The sequence below is a fragment of the Aedes albopictus genome, chromosome 1 (assembly GCF_035046485.1).
Source record: "Aedes albopictus strain Foshan chromosome 1, AalbF5, whole genome shotgun sequence".
NCBI lineage: Eukaryota > Metazoa > Arthropoda > Insecta > Diptera > Culicidae > Aedes > Aedes albopictus.
In genome coordinates, this window is record NC_085136.1 from 192,749,444 (window position 1) to 192,776,864 (window position 27,421).

The 27,421-nt window shown below is 41.4% G+C and overlaps 2 protein-coding genes across 9 annotated transcripts; both read left to right on the plus strand.

Annotated features, from left to right (window-relative positions):
- Nucleotides 1–895: 895 nt before the first annotated feature.
- Nucleotides 896–19,011, plus strand: LOC109397310 (uncharacterized). Its single transcript, XM_019669639.3, has 3 exons — nt 896–1,314; nt 1,382–2,071; nt 17,557–19,011. The coding sequence occupies exons 1-3, from the start codon at nt 1,303–1,305 to the stop codon at nt 17,779–17,781; spliced, it is 927 nt and encodes a 308-aa protein (XP_019525184.1). The 5' UTR covers nt 896–1,302; the 3' UTR covers nt 17,782–19,011.
- A 231-nt stretch (nt 19,012–19,242) lies between these two features.
- Nucleotides 19,243–27,162, plus strand: LOC115254704 (uncharacterized). Of its 8 annotated transcripts, none has more exons than XR_009996355.1 (3): nt 19,243–26,888; nt 26,951–27,020; nt 27,086–27,162. XR_009996355.1 is itself a non-coding variant. In XM_062846055.1 (3 exons), exon 3 carries the CDS (start codon nt 20,122–20,124, stop codon nt 26,374–26,376), a length of 6,255 nt encoding a protein of 2,084 aa, XP_062702039.1. In that variant the 5' UTR covers nt 19,243–19,819; nt 19,882–19,951; nt 20,017–20,121; the 3' UTR covers nt 26,377–27,162. The 8 variants fall into 8 exon arrangements, 3 of the variants coding, with proteins under 3 accessions (XP_062702039.1, XP_062702040.1, XP_062702038.1); XR_009996356.1 differs by having other exon boundaries at nt 19,243–26,760; nt 26,818–26,888; nt 26,951–27,162; XM_062846055.1 differs by having other exon boundaries at nt 19,243–19,819; nt 19,882–19,951; nt 20,017–27,162.
- The last annotated feature ends 259 nt before the right edge of the window (nt 27,163–27,421 follow it).

Consider the following 27,421-nt stretch of genomic DNA (forward strand, 5'->3'; position numbering starts at 1 on the left):
AAATGAAACATCCAGACATCCAATTTAAATTTTGCATACAAACTTTAAGGCACGACATCAGATCCAAAAGATGAGTGCTCGCTCGATTGAAAAACGTGAGTAGGGGTTCAAGTCGGCTATTATGGTAACCATTTTAGTATTTTCTGATGTTTTACCTTAATACTGAACCTTATAGGCATCCGAAAATTATACTGGCACTTTGTTTGGTTGTTAAGAACCTCAATTTGGTTATTACTTGCTCAAGTTAATTATGCTGTTTTCCTATTAATAACAATGATAAGGCCTAGCTAATGAACGATGCATGGAACGAAATGCTTATACATATGGTTATTGCAAAAGACCTCGTTTGGTTGATCCGTAGCATTACATTAAAGTGGTGCGGCATCTGATCGGCTTATGGCGTGCTGGTAACCGTGCTAGTACAATAAATGGTAATAACAAAACATTCCACACGTTCAATGATGTGCGAGTAATGCGATTTTAGCATGTAACACATGATCACTATCGACGCTGCCTCATTGGTGATGATAAACTGCACTGATATGAGCATTTATGTTTTATTATATTATTATCACAATTACATTAATATCACTACTGATTCGATTTTACATGATGGGGGCGTTTGTGTACATCCTATTTTTGTAAAAATTAAAAATCCTTATAAAAACTGCGTTTTAAGACAATAATTATTTTTTCAAGTTTTGATTGAGTTGAGCTTACAAACACTCTGTTTATGCTACACTGCAGTAGAACAGAAAATTGACACAATGAATAAGATCTAATCGGGATCAATTTCCAATAAGTGGTTTCCACCATTTTCTGACTATCGATCTAAAACTTATCTAATTCGCTGAATCAATTTATCTAACCCCTGCCAGCCTGCGTTTTTCCGAGTCCAGCCAGGCTCTCTGGTTTCATCAATGTGGAAGACATCGTTACTCGTAATTGGCTCATTTGCTTTCATGCGGTTATTCGCGCCAAGTCTGCGGTGCACCCAACTCGAGCAGCCGAAGTTAGTGGTCGATTCCAATTTTACTTAATATAAATGATGCCTTCGGTGAAATGGTGCTGCTTATTCGACGAACAAACGCCACCCTGTCAACATTGGATCTACATTGTGTACTGTCTGCCTAACGACGATCGCATCATTTGACCACGGAAAGTAAACCAGTCGGAAGCATAGCGTGCTTCTGGAGTCGCTTGGATGGGCATCGTGAGTTGTCTATGGGAAGTGCAGGTGTGGTAAAAACAGTGCTGAAAGTGTAGCTCAACAACCATTGGTGTTGATGCAAGGAAGAAGAAATGATATCTCAAGTGAGTTTGTTGTAGATTGAAATCAATTAGAAAAATGTGCAATAAAAGGTTTCATTCTGGTTTGCAGTTGGCTTTTCTCGCAATTGGTGCTTTAGTTACCCGTGCTGAACCCGTTCCAGAGCCTGATCCAGCCCGAGTGCTGGGAAAATATGTGTTTTCATATGATCCATCTGAAGAAAATTATAATGTGCGAAGACCAGTACATTTCAGCCATATAGCTGAGAACGACGATTATGATACAGACGCTTCCACAAACCATGACAACTATAGACATTCGTCATCACACTCATCGAACAGCCCTGGGTTTATGACTTCTTTTACTTCTTCTGTGAAACATAGGTTACCTCCGGTTGATATTGACAGTGATAGTGAGGAAGATGCCGATGACCGGGGGAACTATGGCAGCAGTAACGCAGGATATTATAAGAAGAACTCAATCATTCCAATCTTGCAATCGTACAGTATCATTCACTCGTCGAAAGAACCCTCTTCACCGGTTATTAGAAATATTCATGAAAATGATGACGACGATGAGGACTACGGGCACCGTTACAAGGCTCCTAAAATTATTCATACTAAAGCCAAAGCAATCCCTATTAGCCAACACATCGAAGTGGAAAAACCTGTGCCTATACCATATGTCAAGAAAATACATGTACCGATTCCAAAAGGGGTCAAGGTTCATATCCCACATCCGGTTTTAGTACCGGTTCCTCAGCCATATCCTGTCCATGTTCCTGTATCGCAACCAGTAGCGGTAAGTTGATATTGTTACCAAATACAAATGCTTTAAGCGTTCCGACAAGAAAATAATGTCAAGTTTATATAATATTGTGTTATGATGTTATAATATTTTTCTATAATTTATTAAGTTATAAACTAGATGCAGGATGATGTTGAAATAACTAAATAACAATGAACTTTACAATCAGATCAAAATTATAACTAAATGTGATATGAGTTTTAGTCTCAAGATAACCAGTTTCTATCAAAATTTGTTACATTTTTAAATTTTCAAAACGTCGAAGACTCGAAACTTTACTATAATACAATGAGTTTTCAAAAAACATTTGTAACATAATGTGATATACATGATTGAGTTAAGGTACACCGGGGCAAGTTGAAACGGGTGGGGCAAGATGAAACACGAAGTTTTGAAATAGATTTCAATATAATTTGAAATTTTTTCCTTCGCTAAAAGATTGTTTGAATCAAAAACTATGTGTTATGGCGATCAAACTGTTTATCATCATTAGAAAACAGCATGTTAATTCGCTGTTTCATCTTGCCCCACCCGTTTCAACTTGCCCCGGTGTACCTTAGAGTATTTCGAAAACACCAAGGATGTTGACCAAGATTATTATCACAATGAGTTATGAATATCATGATTAGTTATTATTATGTAATATTTTTGTAACAATTTTCTAGTTTTGATCTAGAACAATGTATCAGTTGCCAGAAGTGAGAAGCGCAACATTTTTTTGTCTAAGCAAACTTATGTGTCTCTACCACAACTTATAAGAGCAAACTTATGTGTCTCTGACAGATTTTGGGCCGCTGAATCCGAATCCGGGCTCAGATTTGCTCCAGCATGTCACCATTTTGAGCTATACCTCAATTTATAGGGCAAAATATGCGATTTTGGGCGTTTTTTACTGCACGCCATTAAACATGGAAATATTTTTTTTAACCAATCAAAGGATAAATTGGAATATTAACATCTAAATAAACGACTCATGCTAAATATTTCGTTTTACCAAATGAAATTTGATAGATTTAAGCATTTTATGTCAGTATGTGAACTTGCATGCAACTTTTGGGACTTGTATAGGAAATATCGTTCCTAACATAAATCGCTTAAAACTAGCATATTTGATATGGTAAAACGAAATATTTTGCATGAGTCGTTAATTTAGATGATAATTTACCAATTTGTCCTTTGATTGGTTAAAAAAAGTATTTCCATGCTTAATAGCTTGCAGTCAAAAAAGCCCAAAATCGCATATTTTGCCCTATAAATTGAGGTATGGCTCACATTGGGACGTTCTGGAGCGGCGGATTCAGCGTAAGGTGGTATGAACTACCAACCAAGCCGATCTGTTTAAAAGCACAGGTCGCACGGCAGAAGTTTCACGCATTCGATGTATTCGTTCAATACATGGCCTACTTGCCTAATTTCACCTTCTATAAAAATTTTCACACTTGTTCGCTACCTAGCGAATTCTATCATATCTATCATTTCATTATCCACTTTGATCTCTACTCCCTTATACTTATGAGTAGAAAGAGACCGATATAGCCACAAAATCATCAAGTTAAAAATACAAATTCTCCTGCAGTGATTTATTTACGAAAATATTCAGCAATTCCTTCCGATAACTCTCCACGAATTTCACCAAAAATTTATACCAGGTTTTATTTTATTATGCTGTAGAGATTCTACCCCAGATTTGTTTGGAAATTTCTGCCAGTATTTTTCCAAGGATTGTTTCAGGTATTTATCTCAGATTTTCTCCAAAATACAACCCACGACCCTGTAGGGATTGAGAGGGATACAGAGAAAGCGAGAAACAGGGCATATATCATCTGTTGACCCGGACATACATGTTGATTATGGGGATTTTTCCTGGATCCTTTCAAGGATTCATTCCAAAATTTTTCTTTTGATTCCTTCTTGTTTATTTCGGCATTCCTTCGGGATTTCCCCTGGGATCCTTTTATTTTCTCCTTCTTCAGAGATCCTTTCAGGGATTCCTCCCGGAACTCTTGAAGGGGGTTTCCCTATGATTTCTTCAGAGACTTTGTAATGGAGAGGATTTCCTCGCGGGGTTTCTTTCGGCATTTCTCCTGATATTTCCTTAGGGATTTGTACCCTAATTCCTCCAGAGACTTCTTCAGTGATTCCTTCAGAGATTTTTCCTGTAATGAATTCTTCAAGGGTTCCCTCAAGAATTTTCAAGGGGACTCTGTGATTGTACGACATTTCCCCGAAAACCAGTTCCCCGAATGAAGTTTCCCCGAAAGTTTTTCCCCGAAAAACGATTCCCCGAATGAACTGTTTCCCAGAATAGACCGTTTCCCCGAAATATTTATTAAACTTCCATCTGGCCGGCTTGAAGGGGGTTTCCCTATGATTTCTTCAGAGACTTTGTAATGGAGAGGATTTCCTCGCGGGGTTTCTTTCGGCATTTCTCCTGATATTTCCTTAGGGATTTGTACACTAAATCCTCCAGAGACTTCTTCAGTGATTCCTTCAGAGATTTTTCCTGTAATGAATTCTTCAAGGGTTCCTTCAAGAATTTTCAAGGGGACTCTGTGATTGTACGACATTTCCCCGAAAACCAGTTCCCCGAATGAAGTTTCCCCGAAAGTTTTTCCCCGAAAAACGATTCCCCGAATGAACTGTTTCCCAGAATAGACCGTTTCCCCGAAATATTTATTAAACTTCCATCTGGCCGGCTTTAGAAGGACTGTTCAATGACTTCACAGGACTTTAATGACCTTGGAGTTTAGAACCAGCCGGCTTTAGAAGGACTGTTCAATGACTTCACAGGACTTTAATGACCTTGGAGTTTCTATTCTTGCTTTGACACAATTGACGAATTGATGGAGATATCAAGTGCATGGAACACTTATTAGCTTGTATGAGACGCATTTGACAAAAATTACACACCTTATTGGTTATGACCACTCTGGATTTTCCCTTGAGGTATTTTTCAAGACATAATTATAAATCGACACCAACATTTCAAAAGGGCGTAACTGCTTTTGGAATCATCACCTTCTTTTAAAGCTGTGGATCATGTGTTATGATTTCCATGTTTTTCACAACAAGTACCAGATGGGAAAAACTCTCCTCTTTCCGACAACCACGGTGGTTTGAGTGTAAGGGAGGCAGTACGACCTACAGCTTTGAAAGTAGGTATTACTTCCAAATGCAGTTACGCCCTTTTGAAATGTTGGTGCCGAATTATGATATTTGAATGACGTTTGCTCTTCTTCTAAACAAAGGTCGTTCTTTTCATTTGTTGTGATTGAAAATTATAGGGCTTTCAACTCAGAACACGCTCATCTGAGATTATCCCTTCTTTGATTCATAAGCAGTTCTTACGAGTATTGTTGAATATTCAAACTCAGAAAACGCCCTCAAAACATATAATACCTTTAAAATGAGTCGTCGGGGTTCAAGTAATCTGCTAAAGATCATCATCAGCATAAAAGTTGTAGGCTATAGCTGTAACCCATTCGATACGGAAAATTTAAAAATGGTTGCTTTCAAAGAAAGTATTTGGGCACAATTTGAATATGTACTTTTTTGTTAATCGATGGTAATAGCCAAACTTTACTGAAATAATATTTGATTTTTTTTGCAGAAAATATTAGTAGTTTGACTGTCGACAGTTTTTGGCAGAATATTTTGAAAGAACCGTATATATTGAAAGAAGGGAGAATCTCTGATGGAGAATTCTAATAAAAAGTCCATACACTAGAACAACTTGATACCAAGGAACAAAACATCAACGATAAATATACCAGTTGTAAAATTGCTGATGATAAATTCCACAGGTCAACATGAAAGAACAGCCTTTGTTTGAAAGAAGGAAAATTTATTATGTAAAGGCTATCAATCAGGTTAAGACAGTACGTCAATTCCCATTCGGTCTACTGTTCACCATTTAACTTAAACCTCCTAAGATGTTACGCCATTGTCTAGGCGTAGTACACGTTCGGCAATTCTGTCTGGGTTATCTTGAGCCCAACATTCTACTAGAGTTCATTGACAATGGACCTATGGTCATTCACCACTATTATCTTCCTCACCGTTTATAATTATCCGTACACATAGTTGACTCTCTCATAACCCTGAAGTGTGTCAATGCATTAGGACATCGATGAACAGAATACATGTATGGTGAGATGAAACATTCTGAATAACATGACTCAAAAAGCGTGAAATGATCATACCGTACCTAATGTGATGCTGTTTGAGCAAAACTTTGGAAAACTGTGTTGTTGAAGAGGCAAGAAATAAATACTATAACAGACAAACAGCATCAAATTAGGCAAGGAATTATAATACCCATACATTTTGCGCCATCTCATTGCAGGAGCGAAGAATTTACCATTTCACCAAAGGTCTCTGAGCCTTCGATCTCACCATACGAAAAATCATCTCATTATTACAAAACTAGCTGAATTGCCCGGCTTTGCTCGGGTTTATTTATTGAGGGGGACTGGAGCAAATGCGAAGTCCCATATAGCCGAATGGGTAAACATGCCGCTGTTCCGCAAGATCATGCTGAATATAAAGAGATTCCAGGTGACATAAAAGCCATATTAAAATACTGCCAAAAATCCAGAATTCCGAAGCATACTTAGTATACTAAACATTAAATCTACTGGTACGTTTCTACGGCATAGAGTGCCATTGTGTTTTCCACACAATTTACAAATTTATGGAAAAAAACAAAGAAGCCATTCGAATAAAAACAGTAGCTGAAGAGAGGTAAGTCAAGTTCTATTCCATAACTTAAATATTTTGGTTTCTCATCTTTCTCACATGGCATTTGCTAGGTTTATTACTTTCATATACTTGAATGTAAATGATGATTCTTCATGTTTTTCTCTGTCAAAATAAATTAAAGCTAAATCAAGTGCTTTCACCATTTTTCAACGGCACTTTGAGAAAGTGTTAAAGGTTCATGTAGATCTCGGGTTCCATAGATAAATGTGTTCAAAGCGTGATCTATGATCTATCGAATTGCGGAGCCGTGGTTTTAAATCTCAATCAGTAGAAATATGTTTGCGTTACAACGTGTAAGCGTATGCTGTCCGACTCGCTAACGCTCGTAGGACTTAAAAAAAGGATAACACCTCTGTTCGCATTCTACCGGGCAAATGCTTGGATGTGCTGTTCGCCTAGAAGTGATTCGACGCAAACACGGCGCATCGGACTATCGGAACATCGGCGGCTTTCTGCCGACGATGTTCCACAGTCCTCCATACAGTAGCAACGCAAAAAATTGCCAGAAGAAGTTAAATATTTTATGGTAAAAGAAATGTTTTACAGTTCGCTATCTTGATCTTAAAAATAGCGTCCGATATCGATTTTAGACATACATTCATCAAGCCCGATCGATTGACATCCACATTGCATGGTATCATAGCACAACCCATCATTCCATGGCCGCCATCTTAGATTATGGTCCGCCATCTTGGATTTCAAAATGGCGTCAAATATCTATTTTCGATTTCTACTCGTCAATCCCGATCGATAGATACCCGTATTGCATGTTTTCATAAATCAAACCACAATTCCATAACCGCCATATTGGATTATGGCCATCTTGGATTTATATCCCACCATCTTGTATTTCGAAATTGCGTCAACTATCTATTTTTGACTTCTACTCGTAAAGTCCGATTGATAGATACCCATATTGCATGGTATAATAGTTCAAACCACCATTTCATGGCAGCCATCATGGATTATGGTCCGCCATCTTGGATTCCAAAATGGCGTCAAATATCTATTTTTGACTTCTACTCGTCAAGCCCGATTGATAGATACCCTTATTGCATGGTATCATAGTTCAAACCACAATTTAATGGCCGCCATCATGGATTATGGTCCGCCATCTTGGATTCCAAAATTGCGTCAAATATCCATTTTGACTTCTACTCGTCAAGCCCGATTGATAGATACCCATATTGCATGGTATAATAGCTCAAACCACCATTTCATGGCCGCCATCTTGGATTATGGTCCGCCATCTTGGATTCCAAAATGGCATCAAATATCTATTTTTGACTTCTATTCATCAAGCCCGATCGATAGATATCCATATTGCATGGCATCATAGCTCAAACCATCATTCCATGGCCGCCATCTTAGATTATGGTTCGCCATCTTGGATTCCAAAATGGCGTCAAATATTTATTTTGACTTCTACTCGTCAAGCCCGATCGATAGATACCCATATTTCATGGTATCATAGCTCAAATCACCATTCCATGGCCGCCATCTTGGATTCCAAAATGGCGTCAAATATCTATTTTTGACTTCTACTCATCAAGCCCGATCGATAGATACCCTTATTGCATGGTATAATAGCTCAAACCACCATTCTATGGCCGCCATCTTGGATTATAGTCCGCCATCTTGGTTTATAGTCCGCCATCTTGGATTCCAAAATGGCGTCAAACATCCAATTTGACTTCTACTCGTCAAGCCCGATCGATAGATACCCATATTGCATGGTATCATAGCTCAAACCACCATTCCATGGCCGCCATCTTGGATTATGGTCCGCCATCTTGGATTCCAAAATCGCGTCAAATATTTATTTTTGACTTCTACTCGTTAAGCCCGATTGATAGTCACCCTTATTACATGGTATAATAGTTCAAACCACCATTCCATGGCCGCCATCTTGGATTATGGTCCGCCATCTTGGATTCCAAAATGGCGTCAACTATATATTTTTGACTTCTACTCGTCAAGCCCGATTGATGGATACCCATATTGCATGGCGTCATAGCTCAAACCACCATTTCATGGCCGCCATCTTGGATTATGGTCCGCCATCTTGGATTCCAAAATGGCATCAAATATCTATTTTTGACTTCTATTCATCAAGCCCGATCGATAGATATCCATATTGCATGGCATCATAGCTCAAACCATCATTCCATGGCCGCCATCTTAGATTATGGTTCGCCATCTTGGATTCCAAAATGGCGTCAAATATTTATTTTGACTTCTACTCGTCAAGCCCGATTGATAGATACCCATATTTCATGGTATCATAGCTCAAATCACCATTCCATGGCCGCCATCTTGGATTCCAAAATGGCGTCAAATATCTATTTTTGACTTCTACTCATCAAGCCCGATCGATAGATACCCTTATTGCATGGTATAATAGCTCAAACCACCATTCTATGGCCGCCATCTTGGATTATGGTCCGCCATCTTGGTTTATAGTCCGCCATCTTGGATTCCAAAATGGCGTCAAACATCCATTTTGACTTCTACTCGTCAAGCCCGATCGATAGATACCCATATTGCATGGTATCATAGCTCAAACCACCATTCCATGGCCGCCATCTTGGATTATGGTCCGCCATCTTGGATTCCAAAATCGCGTCAAATATTTATTTTTGACTTCTACTCGTTAAGCCCGATTGATAGTCACCCTTATTACATGGTATAATAGTTCAAACCACCATTCCATGGCCGCCATCTTGGATTATGGTCCGCCATCTTGGATTCCAAAATGGCGTCAACTATATATTTTTGACTTCTACTCGTCAAGCCCGATTGATGGATACCCATATTGCATGGCGTCATAGCTCAAACCACCATTCCATGGCCGCCATCTTGGATTATGGTCCGCCATCTTGGATTCCAAAATGGTGTCAAATATCTATTTTTGACTTCTACTCATCAAGCCCGATCGATAGATACCCATATTGCATGGTATAATAGCTCAAACCACCATTCCATGGCCGCCATCTTGGATTATGGTCCGCCATCTTGGATTCCAAAATGGCGTCAAATATCTATTTTTGACTTCTACTCATCAAGCCCGATCGATAGATACCCATATTGCATGGCATCATAGCTCAAACCACCATTCCATGGCCGCCATCTTGGATTATGGTCCGCCATCTTGGATTCCAAAATGGCGTCAAATATCTATTTTTGACTTCTACTCGTCAAGCCCGATTGATAGATACCCATATTGCATGGTATAATAGCTCAAACCACCATTTCATGGCCGCCATCTTGGATTATGGTCCGCCATCTTGGATTCCAAAATGGCGTCAAATATCTATTTTTGACTTCTAGTCATCAAGCCCGATCGATAGATACCCATATTGCATGGTATAATAGCTCAAACCACGATTCCATGGCCGCCATCTTGGATTATGGTCCGCCATCTTGGTTTCCAAAATGGCGTCAAATATCTATTTTTGACTTCTTCTCATCAAGCCCGATCGATAGATACCCATATTGCATGGCTGAATAGCTCAAACCACCATTTCATGGCCGCCATCTTGGATTATGGTCCGCCATCTTGGATTCCAAAATGGCGTCAAATATCAATTTTTGACTTCTACTCGTCAAGCCCGATTGATAGATACCCGTATTATGCAATATAGCATGGTATCATAGCTCAAACCACCATTCCACGGCCGCTATCTTGGATTATGGTCCGCCATCTTGGATTCCAAAATGGCGTCAAATCCGTTTGCGATTTCTACTCGTCAAGCCCGATTGATAGATATCCATATTGCATGGTATCATAGCTCAAACCACCATTCCATGGCCGCTATCTTGGATTATGGTCCGCCATGTTGGATTTATAGTCCACCATATTGGATTTCAAAATGGCGTCGGATATTCATTTTCGACTTCTACTCGTCAAGCCCGATCGATAGATACCCATATTGCATAGTTGAATAGCTCAAACCACCATTTCATGGCCGCCATCTTGGATTCCAAAATGGCGTCAAATATCAATTTTTGACTTCTACTCGTCAAGCCCGATTGATAGATACCCGTATTATGCAATATAGCATGGTACCATAGCTCAAACCACCATTCCACGGCCGCTATCTTGGATTATGGTCCGCCATCTTGGATTCCAAAATGGCGTCAAATATCCGTTTACGATTTCTACTCGTCAAGCCCGATTATGGTCCGCCATCTTGGATTCCAAAATGGCGTCAAATATCTATTTTTGACTTCTAGTCATCAAGCCCGATCGATAGATACCCATATTGCATGGTATAATAGCTCAAACCACGATTCCATGGCCGCCATCTTGGATTATGGTCCGCCATCTTGGTTTCCAAAATGGCGTCAAATATCTATTTTTGACTTCTTCTCATCAAGCCCGATTGATAGATACCCATATTGCATGGTATCATAGCTCAAACCACCATTCCACGGCCGCTATCTTGGATTATGGTCCGCCATCTTGGATTCCAAAATGGCGTCAAATATCCGTTTGCGATTTCTACTCGTCAAGTCCGATTGATAGATATCCATATTGCATGGTATCATAGCTCAAACCACCATTCCATGGCCGCTATCTTGGATTATGGTCCGCCATGTTGGATTTATAGTCCACCATATTGGATTTCAAAATGGCGTCGGATATTCATTTTTGACTTCTACTCGTCAAGCCCGATCGATAGATACCCATATTGCATGGTTGAATAGCTCAAACCACCATTTCATGGCCGCCATCTTGGATTATGGTCCGCCATCTTGGATTCCAAAATGGCGTCAAATATCAATTTTTGACTTCTACTCGTCAAGCCCGATTGATAGATACCCGTATTATGCAATATTGCATGGTATCATAGCTCAAACCACCATTCCATGGCCGCCATCTTGGATTGTGGTCCGCCATCTTGGATTCCAAAATGGCGTCAAATATATATTTTTGACTTCTACTCGTCAAGCCCGATTGATAGATACCCATATTGCATGGTATAATAGCTCAAACCACCATTCCATGGCCGCCATCTTGGATTATAGTCCGCCATCTTGGATTCCAAAATGGCGTCAAATATCTATTTTTGACTTCTACTCATCAAGCCCGATCGATAGATACCCATATTGCATGGCATCATAGCTCAAACCACCATTCCATGGCCGCCATCTTGGATTATGGTCCGCCATCTTGGATTCTAAAATGGCGTCAAATATCTATTTTTGACTTCTACTCGTCAAGCCCAATTGATAGATACCCATATTGCATGGTATCATAGCTCAAACCACCATTCCATGGCCGCCATCTTGGATTATGGTCCGCCATGTTGGATTTATAGTCCACCATATTGGATTTCAAAATGGCGTCGGATATTCATTTTTGACTTCTACTCATCAAGCCCGATCGATAGATACCCATATTGCATGGTATCATAGCTCAAACCATCATTCCATGGCCGCCATCTTGGATTATGGTCCGCCATCTTGGATATATAGTCCGCCATATTGGATTTCAAAATGGCGCCGGATATTAATTTTTGAATTCTACTCATCAAGCCCGATCGATAGATACCCATATTGCATGGTATAATAGCTCAAACCACGATTCCATGGCCGCCATCTTGGATTATAGTCCGCCATCTTGGAACCCGAGCCGCCATCTTGAATTCCAATACCCTTATAACCACCTCCTTAACCTAACAAATGTGTATACCAAATTTGGTTGAAATTGGTTGAGGAACTCCGGAGTTATGCTGGAACATACATACATACATACGTACAAACATACAAATTAACATACAAATTAACATACAAATTAACATACAAATTTACATACAAATTTACATACAAATTAACATACAAATTAACATACAAACATACATACATTGACTTTTATATATATAGATTTGGTAGTTCCCCTATCGTTTCTTAAACATAATGAATTAGAAGTCTAAGGAAACAGAAATGTCGCAACCCCGGAATCCTACTTCAACATATCAATACCATCTTGTACCGACTTTTCGAACCCACTAAGCAGAATACCCTTTTAGAATGAGTGTATTCAGTTTCGTACCTTTTAATTCCGCCCTATGTTGCATATTTTTTGACAGATACGCGTATTTCGACTACCACTTGTAATCTTCCTCAGTGTCAGTTATCCACTTCAAAAATATCAATACTATTTGAAATCCGAAATAAATTAAAGAATCTGTGAACGAAAGCTAATTTTGAGTTAACCCTTTTCGTGCATTGGGCTCATAATGACCCAGGCAGGTTACGCTGAACCTGTACTGCGTCAGCTATTTTCCAAAGAAGGTTAAATGGCAGATGACATACACTTTTCGGGGAAATGGTACATTCGGGGAAACATTTTCCGGGGAAATGGTGCATTCGGGGAAAAAACTTCCGGGGAAACTTCATTCGGGGAACTGGTTTTCGGGGAAAAGTCGTACAATCGACTCTGTATGAGATCTTGTGGGATTGCCTCATTTGTTCTAATCGCGATTCCTTTAGGGATTTTTCTCATGATCGCATACGTCATTCTTACAGATACCTATTTCTCAAAAGTTTCATTCAAAGATTCCTTCATGGTTTCCTCTCGGGATTTCTTCCTAGATTTCTCCTGGGATTCTTTCAGCACACGATTCCTTCAGAATTTTCTTAGGGACTCCTATTGAGATATTTTCAGCGATTATCCTGGTATTCTTCTAGAGATTGCTGCTGTGATTTTCCGGCAAGGATTTTAGCAGGGATTCTTCCTGGATTTTTTCAGCAATTTCATCTGAGATTCCACTTTTCTCTAGGATTTCTATTTATTTATTCGTTTGTTTTATTAAGGCATTTTAACCGTTATGTGTCCGACAAACTTTTTGCTTTTTTCTACACCGTGGGTAATTCTCGCTGAGACCGGCCCACTATTTACACCTTGTCTTCAAAAACGTGTAAGGTGCCGATTTTCTGAAAGCCCTCGCCTTAAAAGTAAGAAAAATGCATTTGGTTACTCAAATTGATGGACCCCCCGTTAGTTAGAGCCACAACAATTTTTGCAGACCCCTCGATTTTGGTCAAATGGTGGCTCACTTAAACCGTTATAACTCGAAAGTTACTCCAACAACCACCTCAAAACGAATTGTTGTTGAAAAGAGGAAAGATAGAGCTAGTATTTACAATAATAAAAAGTTGGGTCGGCCATATTGATTTTGGCCGCCATCTTGGATTTTTATACCAAAACATTTTTTTCACCATGAGGGCAACCACCGATTTTCAAAATTTTTACATCAATTGAAAGCTGGGACATTTATACAAAACATATCAAAAAATTAGAGATGTCTTTTTCTTCTTTCAAAAGTTATCTGCCGTTTTGTAAACCATACCATTGGGCCCGGTGCCGACCGTTTACATAAATGCAGCGTTATTTCGCAGTGTTTACGAACACGAATTTAAATTCTGAACCCACTAATGGAAAGTTGAAGGTTTAAGCTTTTCAAAACACTAAAAAAGTAATAAAAACAATGCCCGCATCATTGAGAAACAGTCAAAAACGGAAACGCACCTCCGATTTGGCCAAATTTTGCGGCACGCGCCTTTGGGTATACATGCAGGCGTAAACTCGGATGCTGTTGTATGTCTTTGCCGGTGCGCATGGAAATGTATGGAGAAAACGTGGCTTAATTTACAAAACTGTAGATAACTTTTGAAAGAAGAAAAAGACATCTCTAATTTTTTGATATGTTATGTATAAATGTCCCAACTTTCAATTGATGCAAAAATTTTGAAAATCGGTGGTTGCCCTCATGGTGAAAAAAATGTTTTGGTATACAAATCCAAGATGGCGGCCAAAATCAATATGGCCGACCAAACTTTTTATTATTGTAAATAGTAGCTCTATCTCTCCTCTTTTCAACAACATTTCGTTTTGAGGTGGTTTTCGGTGAAACTTTTGAGTTATAACGGTTTAAGTGAGCCACCATTGGACCAAAATCGAGGGGTCTGCAAAAATTGTTGTGGCTCTAACTAACGGGGGGTCCATCAATTTGAGTAACCAAATGCATTTTTCTTACTTTTTAGGCGAGGACTTTCAGAAAATCGGCACCTTAAACATTTTTGAAGACAAGGTGTAAATAGTGGGCCGGTCTCAGCGAGAATTACCCCCGTGCATTTTAAATTAAATGGGCGCTGGCAGGTCCGGATTAAGGATTGTGGGGGCTCGGGACCCGAGGCGATTGGAGGGCCCTTGAAAGAGACGAGCAAAAAATTTTTTCTTCATTTTCGAACAGTAGTTGAGCAATATGAAAAATAAAGTTCATGTTAGCAATCAAAAAAGGCTTTTGTGGGGGCCCCTAAAATGTGGGGGACCGAAGAAAGTTCTAGATTATTTTCCATTTTTTTGGATTAGAATAGCATCGTGTTTACCACATGAACGTAATAATGTTTTGTTTTGCGAAGAAAGAAGAAAGTTTTCAATTTAACTGTAAAACACCTGAGTTGCACATTGTGTCCTGTTGTTAGTAATGGATTACAATTGTGATTATTAATTGAACATTCATAGCAGAAACATCTGAAGAGACTGCTGTAGGTGATGACTTTGTCAAAAATAGCGAAAAATATATCAATGAAGTTTCTAGATGGCATTGCCAAAATCATTTTAAAACCAAGAACCTCCTGAAGGATTATAGGCGTCTCTTATGTATTTCTTGAATGAATTTATGAAGTATTTTTTTTTTCAAACATTTTTAAATCAGCCTCAAGAAGCTGCCAACAGAATCAAATCACTTTTCCAAGCCTTTCCATCAAAACTCCGCTAGACAAATTCTTAATTTATTTATAGAAAAAAAGTACATATTGGGAAACCTCATGGATTTATTTAATAATTTCTCTAGAAATTTTGTTTGTTTGTCTTAACATATAATTTACTCCTTATAATTCTCTCGGGAAGCCCAGATAATTAGAAACGATTTAAAAAAATCCAACGACAGCTTTTCTTGTAATTCCATCTGGAACTGTTTATGCCTTACATGCCTAAATGCCACAAGTCAAGGTTATTACGGTTTTCTCAAGACATTTTATAAGCCTAAAGCCTAAAAACCTAAATCGGACAAACGTGGCTTAGTATTTAAAGATAACTTATCCCAGGAGAATATGTCTACTAAAATATAAAATTTTCAAACATCCTTGTCATTTTACTTTGGATTGAAAAGATGGCTTAATATTTTCATATTCATACTCATGCAACCAAGACCCTCCTGGGCTCCCTCTGAAAAATAAATAAATCCCAGCTATGTCTCAATCATCATTTTTAATAGGAAGAATATTGAACGTTTTTGTTTTCGAAAAAAAGGGTTTAGAATTCGTGCCATTCATTTTTCTTCGGTTTCTGGAAAATTTGGATTTTCCCGGGATCCCGGGAAATCCCGGGATTTAAAAAATAAAAATCCCAAATCCCGGGATTGTTTTCTGTCCGGGAAACAAGACCCTCTAATCTTAAGTTTATTACTGGTTTACAAGAAAAAGTTTTTTCGGAACAGAAATTTCTTTAATTTAATTCTAACCCTAGTCGTGCATTGGGGTCATTATAACCCCTAAACCTGTACTAAGTTAGCGAGGTGACCGCAAGCTAATGCACGAAGAAGGTTAAGAATTGTGCAATTTTTGTGTCACACAAGTGGCGCCAAAGGGGTTTTTCCCAATTTCCGCAAAAGGTGGAGGGGCGCCTAGTGTATGAAGCGTTGATAATGGGCCGGGGCACATTGCACACAACAGAGACGTCTACTGCCGTGTGCAGCAAGGTCCCATGTTCTATGAAAATTCCTTTTGATATGCACAGAAAAAAAATCATGTAAAATTCAGCGAAAGATCATGCACATAAAGGGAATGCTAGAATTAGTGCATATTTACATGAGATATCGTGTAAAATTTCGTTACGTTCGTGTAAATTTCCGCTAATAGTCGCGTAATCGGTTGGTGTTCATGATGGTTTACGGGATGGTTGGCGGAAATTTACAGGAAGGTAATGTAATTTTACATTATATATCATGTAAAAGTGCACTAACTCTAGCATTCCCTTTATGTGCATGATTTCTCGCTGAATTTTAATTACATATTTTTTCTGTGTGGGACAACTATGCTGCATATGGTAGAGTAGAAGGTCATCTTATTCCATCTAAATGAGATTTCGATTGTTAAAAGGCATAAACCATTTGCATTAGTGGAATCGAGTTCAGTTCTGTACCTTCAGAGGACGGAGATTTTGAAATGGCTCCGTAGCTTGGAGGAAAGAAGCGCCCGTCTAGCGAATTGGGAGTCATGGGTTCGGTTCCCAACGAAGTACGTGGATTGCTTTTCCCGTGAACTTCCCTAGAGATTATATAAACTAAATAAGCTTTTTACGCAGCATTTCTACATATATACTGTAAAAACACGTTCATCGAAACCGATTTGGTATTACCTGTATTACTGATTAAAACGGTAGTAAAGTGATGTTTGGGAAAGGGTGTAGGTGACTGCTTTTTGAAACAAAATCGTCTTTTATAGGTGTGGATTCCAGAACATATAAAATACGACCACAGCTTAGAAAGAAGCAATATATCCAAAAACAGTTAAGCCATTTTGAAATGTTGGTACAGCTTTAATTTTTTTTTTGTATTCTACATGTCATATTTTGCATTTTTATTTTTTGCTGTTTCTATTGCTACTATCTACATATGTATAATCTTTTTTTTTATTTGCTCTCGCAGGTACCAGTCATAAAGGAGATCACCATTCCGATTGAAAAGATTGTACCCTATCCGGTGGAGAAAAAAGTACCTGTACCTATCGAAAAACCAGTTCCATATCCCGTAGAGAAACACGTCCCAGTGCACATTCCTCAGCCGTATCCAGTGAAGGTTCCGGTGATCAAAACCATCGTCCATAAACTCAAGGCACCGCGTACGGTTGGTGTGGGTAGTGTCACAATTTAGGTTTTCTTTTCTGGAAAATTAGTGCGCCGAGCTACGCATGCGACCGAGGTGAACACATAATTGAATTTATGTTATTACAATTAATGCGTTTGTTTCGCATAAATGTAAATTGAATCGCCAAGCATCATTGCATTGGTAGTAACATGCGTCGGATCGTAAACTGATATTTGCAGCTAAACGAGAAATTAATGGGCAAAAACGCAGTACTTTAGTTATTATGGAAAAAGTAATGGAACAAAACCTGCCCAATATCAATGAAATTATACAAAGGGCTGCTCTCCTAGGTGTGGCAGCTTTGGACTGCAAACCACAATTAAAACGAGATTAATTTAATTTCGTTTACGATTTTAATACACCTGTTGTACATATCAAAACAAAAATCAAAGAACCAAATTGAAACCATTCATTTCAATAAGTCTAGACAAAGCCTTTGTTCACATTAAAATATTTTAACGTTGTGTTCACTTTTTAAAAACTTTTGACTTTTTTTTACTTTTGATTTTTTTTCGACAAACTGAGTAATGTTCTGTGGTGGCTTCCAATTTTACAAGAACCTACGTCTTTTTCATAGGCGAAGCCACGAACCCTATACCGAATATACATATACATGTTATTTGTAGTAAAATGCATACGAACATTATGCGTTAAACAATAACCACCAGCTCCAAGGGAGCACGCCGTATAAATATGTACCACCGATGCAAGCTTATCCAAGTAACAACGCGATACGATCGGCCCAACCCCGTGTGACTTATTAATTTATTGCTTTCCAATTATGATCGCAAGCAAGCGCCACCGACAAACAATGAAGGGTACGACGACGAGGCGTAGACGTTGAGGTGAAATAAACGCAACATGCACGTAGGAAGGTTAGCCTGCTGCTGGAGGCGTTCGGGCTTCCTTCCTCGTGCCAAGCTGAAGCAACCGTAGCGCGCTGGTAGACGGTATGTGCAAAAATATGAACAACTTGTTTTCCTCCTTTGAATGTGCGCTTTTGGTCGATACTTATTAGTTGCTCTTTTTCTAACCGTCTGGCATGTAATGCAACAAAAAAGACAATTCATGTGCACTTGTTAGTGAATGCCTTATAAACCTATTTAAAAATCATGTTACTGTTACGTGTTTTATATTTGTGGCTTACCATAGCAAACAATGTTGTTAGGTTTGTATTATTGACATTTATGTTGAATAAAAGGAAACTTTATTTAAAAAAAAAAACACCGGTCACCACTGTATTTTATGTTATGTTATTATGAAAGAAAAACTTATACTTAAATAATGGAATTATTCATTCTCCCTCTTTTTTTATTGTGGCATTACAACCTTATTAGAGCAAAGTCTACTTTTCCGATTGATGGTTTTGCATGTCATACATGCTGTCGCATGTGTGATGACAGGCCCGTGCACAGAAATGGTACCAAGGAAGCGGGTTTTCCCAATTTCGGCGATCTGTTAATGTTGATTTCGCTACGTACAGAGATCCGACGAGCCCCAATGTCCCCACTCTTATGAACGTGAACGAATAAACGTGTCCACACCCGAGCCATACAAAGAGGATCGCCGATAGCGTGTAAGGTCGTGGACCGGAGAATTGATCTACGAAAACAGCGATCAATCATAACAAATTAGCCATTGTGAAGATCATATGTGCATATATTGACCCTTAGCTAAATTGCGAAGTTAAACTTATCCTATTATTGATCAGATTGTATCTACAAATCTAAATCTACATACTATCCAAAACAGGTATAGTAATACCGTTGAATTAAAGATTGCGCCACAATTTAACATGCAAATAGAAGATGCAAAGTTTAACCCATGTTATACTACCTTACAGTGAAGTCCGGCGGTATTTGGCATAACAGGGTACTGAACTAAAGTAGTTATACTTAATATCTACTTATGCTAAGGTGAGATCGATTAAATACTTATGATTAGTAGACTAAACAAACATATAAATCCAGTAGGTATCCGCTCGAATTCTGTGACTGGAAAAATTAGAGGAAACTTTCCTTTTATCATCTCTAGAATAACTGTGGTGAGACTATTTTTTCTCAGTGATATTCAAACTTGAGTTCTTATAATAACTATATTGTGTAGGCACTCATCCAGAGAAATAGTTGTACTCCGACCCAAAAACTTACCAACTTGCGGTAACGAATCACCAAAAGTGAGTTTCTATAAACATTTGTAATAATTTGAGTAGTAGTAATACCTATAATAATCAATCCACAGGAATTTTGTAACCCGTTTTCCTACCCTATCTGGAATAAAGTTCACAAAATCTACACCGGTTCGTTTATCGCCCAACATCTTACAAAATTCTTTTGTGGCACTTGTATGATGTCTGGAAAGGGCTCGAAGACTGGATCTAGTAGGATCGGTTCTGCCGGAACGTCCAACAATCACCGGGAAGGAGGAACAAGCGCCACAGGCGCGGCAGCGGTAATCCCAACTAGGGTGACCATACCCGTGACCGCAGTAAGTACTCCAGGAAACATCTCCATTGTCGCTGCAAGTGCATCAAATGCAGCAGCGGTCGCGACGAGCGAAGCAGTGGACATATCGTACAAGGGAGTCGGTGCACTGCGCACTGCAGCGGAAGCGGTTAACAGTTCAACGGATCTGGTAAAGGCAGGAAACCCCCCTCCTACCACGCAGGTAAATGTTGACGTAGCCAATAAACTTAATTCTAAAGGAGCAATTCCGAAGCAAACGGCTTCGATTGCCGAGCAGGTGAGAAGGGCATCTCTGTCAAATCTACGCGGAAAGGTCGTTGTCAGGCGTAATCCGTTCCGTCGCGCGCGTCCTAATCGGTACAGAAGTTGTGAGTTGTGTGCAGATAGTGACAATAGTAGAATGGTGCAGTGTGATGGTTGCGAGAGATGGTTCCACTTTACGTGTGTGGAAGTTACCGAAGGGACAGCCGAAATCAGTTGGGTCTGTCCAGTGTGCTCGGCCGCACCGTACGAGACGGAGCAGTTAGTCCCTCCCAAAGACGTCCGAGTTGTGGTACAGGCAGATAATCCACCCCCAATGGACAGCGGCGAAACAAAATCATGCGGAAAGAAGAGCAGCAAACGAAGCGAAAAACGGAAGCTGGATTTGCGGTTGCAGAAACTTGAGGAGCAGAAGAAGTTGGAGCAGAAGTTCTTGGAGGAGAAGTTCAAAATCTTGGAGGAGTGCGAAGGCGACAGCGAGACAGATTTCGCCGACGAGGATCTCGAGAAAATGTCTAACATTTCGCAATGGATCAGAGACACGGAACGCGGAGAAGCAGCCCAAGATTCCGGCGTCGTTGAGGAGGATCTGCAAGACGAGTATGGACTTCCAGCTGTACTTACTGAACAGCGAGTACCAGTCGACCAACGACAGCCAGGCCAGCTACATTTTTCGCAGGGAGGGCAGCGAAATACATTTCATATTCCCGATTTCGCTCCCGAGCAACGCTCCACGCCACAGACGCGGCCGGCGATTCGTTCAATCAACCCAGCAGCGCAATGTTTCCCTATTCCTCCAGCGAGACCGCAGTCTCTCACGCGTCCACGGTTGACCGGTCCGGCAATGGAACCAGAACCGATCCCTACGGAAGAGACCATTTGTATTCTCAACCGGAGCCAGCTGGCCGCAAGACAAGCGGTCTCTAAAGACCTTCCGGAGTTCGCAGGTAACCCTGAGGATTGGCCTCTGTTCTTTTCCATGTACACTTCATCAACGCAGATGTGCGGTTTCTCGAATGAGGAAAACATGCTGCGTTTACGCAAGTGTTTGAAAGGAAAGGCACTAGATGCCGTGAAAAGCCGCTTGCTGCATCCTTCTAATGTGTCTGGAGTTCTCTCAACGCTTAAGATGCTGTACGGCAGGCCAGAAGCGATCGTCCAAGCAGCTATCAGGAAAATTCGGTCACTTCCATCCCCGGAAATAGATCGGCTAGAGAGTCTGGTCAACTTTGCGCTCACCGTCGAAAACCTTGTGGCAACAATTGAAGTATGCGGTGTACGTGACTTCGTGTATAACGCTTCGCTCAAATTCGAACTGGTTGAAAGATTACCGCCGACGCTAAGATTGGACTGGGCAAAGTATACTCGAGGGAATCCGGCCCCAAATCTCTTGGACTTCAGTTCCTGGCTATACTCCATGGCGGAAGACGCGAGCGCAGTCATGCAGACTTGCTCCACTGCTCCACGGAGTCGCAGTAACAAGAAAGACGCGTTTATCAACGTCCACTCCGAGTCTCCCAAAGATACGCGAGACCGATCGCGAGAACCATTCAAGGAATGCTTCGTATGCAAAGGTTCTTGTCCGGCAATCGTAAAGTGCAAACGGTTCAGCGAACTGAGCTACGAGTCGAAATGGTCGGTAATACGGGAAGCGAAGCTGTGCCGTAAATGCCTTCGTAAACATAACGGCACATGTCGGCAACAAAACAAATGCGGAATCAACGGGTGCACTTATTTGCACCACCCTTTGCTGCATAGCGAGAAAACTAGAAGCGACCCCGGAGCAGTAGCGGCAACGAATTCCAGTTGCAACATCCACCAAACTCAGACAAGCGATGTCTTGTTCCGGATTGCTCCAGTAGTCCTCCACGGTCCAGCGAAGACGGTTCGCACGTACGCTTTCATCGACGACGGATCCGAACTCTCACTCATGGAGCGCTCTCTTGCGCAGGAGCTTGGACTGCAAGGATCTCAGACGGCCCTCTGCTTGAAATGGACAGGAGATACCAGCAGAATGGAGAACGATTCTCAAAAGGTGGAGGTGACTGTCTCCCCTGCAAGAAATACATCCCAGAGGCATAAACTTGCAGATGTTCGCACTATAAAGGAGCTTAAACTTAGGCCACAGACCTTGATTGCTTCCGAAATGCAAGGTCGGTACAGGCATCTCGCTGGGATACCCTTCGATTCCTACATTGATGTGAGCCCACGGATACTGATCGGACTAGACAACGCACAGCTGGGACATGCGTTCAAAAGTCGAGAAGGCAAGTCATCTGAACCGATCGCCGTCAAAACACGTCTAGGGTGGATCGTGTACGGAAGTTGTTCATCAATTCAACATCCTGAAAGTCACATCAACTACCATGCCGTACAAGTGTGTGAGTGCAATGAGGCTTCCGATGAAAGTCTCCACACAGCGATGAAAAACTATTTCACGCTTGACAGTATGGGAATCTCCAAACCTGAAAAGGCATTACTCTCCGTAGACGACCAGCGTGCGATGGAGATTTTAGAAGCAGTAACACAGCGTAAAGACGGCCATTATGAATCCGGTCTTCTCTGGAAGTACGACGCTGTGCGACTTCCTGACAGTAAGGCGATGGCCTTGAGAAGATGGGAGTGCCTGGAGCGACGCATGAAGAAAGACGATGAACTAGCGGGGGCTTTACGCACAAAAATGACTGATTATGTCCAGAAGGGGTATGTCCGTAAATTGACCAGTGAAGAGCTGAAGGTCCGACAGCCGCGCGAGTGGTACTTGCCAGTGTTTCCGGTTTATAATCCTAACAAACCAGGAAAATTGCGTTTGGTTTGGGATGCAGCAGCAACAGCTCATGGAATCTCTTTAAATTCGGTTTTATTGAAGGGACCGGACCAGCTAACGTCCCTGCTGACTGTATTGATTCAGTTCCGGGAGTTCCGAGTTGCGGTATGCGGAGACATTCGGGACATGTTTCACCAGGTTCTGATGAGGAAGGAAGATCAACATTGTCTGAGGTTCTACTGGGAAGGAGATACTCAAGGTAGCGCACCGAATGTGTATGCTATGACAGTGATGACGTTTGGTGCGTGCTGCTCACCCACGACAGCTCAATACGTCAAAAACATTGATGCAAAGCGATTCGAAGCCGAGTACCCGCAAGCTGTCGAAGCCATTGTGAAAAAGCATTACGTCGACGACATGCTTGCCAGCGTAGAAACTGAGGAGGAAGCGGTGAAGTTAGCACAGGATGTAAAACGCATTCACGCCGCAGGAGGGTTTGAAATGCGGAACTGGTTATCCAATTCGTCGATTGTCCGAGAATCCCTACAGGAAGACACTACTACAGAGAAGTACCTTGGGGCCGAAGAAGACAACTTTACCGAAAAAGTATTAGGTCTTTGGTGGAACACAACTACCGACTGTTTCACGTTCAAGGTATCTCATCGATACGACCAGGACCTGCTCTCCGGATGCCGTCGACCTACCAAACGCGAGGTGCTTCGAACGCTAATGATGATGTTTGACCCACTAGGTTTCATCTCGCATTTTCTCATGTACCTGAAAGTATTGATGCAGGAGATCTGGAGGTCGTCGATTGACTGGGATACCCCTATTGAGGAACCGCAGTTTCAGAAGTGGCTGATTTGGCTCAAAGTTCTACCAGAAGTAGAAAATGTCCAGCTTCCACGATGTTACAGACTTTCAGTGTCAATGGATAGCAGTTGCAACATTCAGATGCACACGTTCGTGGACGCGAGTGAGAGCGGATTCGCGGCGGTTGTGTATCTAAGGTTCGAACAAGGAGACGTTACAGAAACCGCTTTCGTCAGTGCAAAAACCAGAGTTGCTCCACTCAAATTTCTCTCCATCCCCCGCTCAGAACTGCAAGCCAGTATTCTTGGTGTCCGGCTAGCAAACAGCGTTTCCCGGTCATTGTCTGTTACGGTAAGGAAGCACTACTTTTGGACCGACTCACGGGATGTCCTTTGCTGGCTGAACTCCGATCATCGAAGGTACAGTCAGTTCGTGGCATTCCGGGTAAGCGAAATCCTGGAGACGACAGATGCGAAAGAATGGCGTTGGGTTCCAACCAAACTAAACGTGGCCGACGAAGGAACCAAATGGACGCGCCAACCTGATCTCAGTGCCTCCAGCCGTTGGTTTCAAGGACCGGAATTCCTACGAAAATCTCAAGAAGAGTGGCCAGTTCCCTCCCATCATGGAGCGACGGACACGGAGATTAGAGCGCATCTGTTGACGCACGTTTCTACGGTGGAATCCATCATTAATCCTCAAAACTACTCGAAGTGGACTACGATACTACGTACAACGGCGTTCGTGTTCCGGTATATAAACAACTCTAGGCCGATGATGAAGCAACGAACCGGAGGACCGTTGACGCAGCAGGAGTTAGCAAGAGCAGAGAACTTTCTGTATCGCCTTGCCCAGAGTGACGAGTACGCAGAAGAAATGGCTATCCTTTTTAATAACCGCTTGTGTGAAACGGATAAGCAATCTATACCCAAGAGCAGTTCTATTGCTTATTTCTGCCCCTTTCTCGATGAATCCGACGTGTTAAGGGTTCGGGGCCGAACCGGTGCCTGCCCGTTGATCGACTACGATGCAGTTAACCCCATCATTCTGCCTCGTGCCCATCGGGTCACACATTTGATTCTTCTGCAATATCACCGCAAATATCACCACCAAAACCACAACACTGTTCTCAACGAGATTCGTCAACGATACAGGATCCCACGCCTGAAGTCTACATACAACACAATCCGGAAGCAGTGCCAGGAATGCATGAATGCTAGGGCAACGCCACAGCCTCCAGCCATGAGTGACCTTCCGGCAGCCCGTCTTGCTGCCTTTTCTCGTCCGTTCACTCACATGGGGGTGGATTACTTCGGCCCGGTCTTAGTCACAGCCAACCGTAAAACTGAGAAACGCTGGGTTTTACTAGCCACCTGCCTAACCATCCGCGCCATCCACTTGCAAGTCGCACACACTCTCAGTACCGATTCCTGCATTATGGCTCTTCGAAACGTCATTGGTAGGAGGGGCACGCCGGCAGTCATCTATAGTGACCAAGGTACCAACTTCCGGGGTGCTAGCAAGGAGCTAAAGAATGCTATGGACAATCTTGACCGTGAACGGCTGAAGGCCGAGTTCACGACTACCCACACTACTTGGATTTTCAACCCACCAGCCTCTCCGCACATGGGCGGAGCTTGGGAGCGTCTCGTTCGCACAGTCAAGCAAAACCTCAATAAGCTGCTACCAAATCGTACATTGTCCTACGAAGTTCTTGAGAATCTTCTCATCGAAGTTGAAAATGTGGTCAACTCCCGGCCGCTAACCAGTATCCCGGTGGAAGATGATGAATCCCCTGTACTGACCCCAAACCACTTCCTACTTGGATCGTCCAATGGTTTGAGATCGTGGGTACCTCTTGACAGTAGCCCCCCGGCACTCAAACACTGTTGGCACCTCTCTCAGAGCTTGGCCAACCAATTCTGGACCCAATGGTTGCGAGATTACCTGCCGTCGATCACTCGTCGAACCAAATGGCTTAACCCAACAAAGCCCATTGAAGTCGGCGACATAGTTGTAATTGTGGACCCAAGCTTTCCGCGCAACTGTTGGCCGAAAGGACGTGTAATATCTACGAAACCCGGAGCCGACGATCAAGTAAGGTGGGCCACCGTCCAGACTACAAGCGGGATCTATGAGCGTCCAGCCGTGAAGCTCGCCGTTCTAGACGTAGGCGTCTGTAAGGATACACCTCAGGATAGCCACCGGTGCATCCCGGGGGGGAGTGTTGATTTCGCTACGTACAGAGATCCGACGAGCCCCAATGTCCCCACTCTTATGAACGTGAACGAATAAACGTGTCCACACCCGAGCCATACAAAGAGGATCGCCGATAGCGTGTAAGGTCGTGGACCGGAGAATTGATCTACGAAAACAGCGATCAATCATAACAAATTAGCCATTGTGAAGATCATATGTGCATATATTGACCCTTAGCTAAATTGCGAAGTTAAACTTATCCTATTATTGATCAGATTGTATCTACAAATCTAAATCTACATACTATCCAAAACAGGTATAGTAATACCGTTGAATTAAAGATTGCGCCACAATTTAACATGCAAATAGAAGATGCAAAGTTTAACCCATGTTATACTACCTTACAGTGAAGTCCGGCGGTATTTGGCATAACAGGGTACTGAACTAAAGTAGTTATACTTAATATCTACTTATGCTAAGGTGAGATCGATTAAATACTTATGATTAGTAGACTAAACAAACATATAAATCCAGTAGGTATCCGCTCGAATTCTGTGACTGGAAAAATTAGAGGAAACTTTCCTTTTATCATCTCTAGAATAACTGTGGTGAGACTATTTTTTCTCAGTGATATTCAAACTTGAGTTCTTATAATAACTATATTGTGTAGGCACTCATCCAGAGAAATAGTTGTACTCCGACCCAAAAACTTACCAACTTGCGGTAACGAATCACCAAAAGTGAGTTTCTATAAACATTTGTAATAATTTGAGTAGTAGTAATACCTATAATAATCAATCCACAGGAATTTTGTAACCCGTTTTCCTACCCTATCTGGAATAAAGTTCACAAAATCTACACCGGTTCGTTTATCGCCCAACAGTTAACGTACTCAAAACTCGTGAAATGTGAATTAGTAGTTTATGCAACAAGGTACAGAATGAAGATGTTTGCAGCACGAGTCGTATATTTATCCAACGAGGCTTGCCGAGTTGGATAATTACGACGGGTGCTGTAGAAATCCAGTTCTGCACCGAATTGCGAACAACGTTTTTTGCAATTTCATAAATTACCGCTTGAGGACAGTTTTTAACAAAACATTTTCATTAAACTGCACACTGATGTTCATAGCCATGTACTA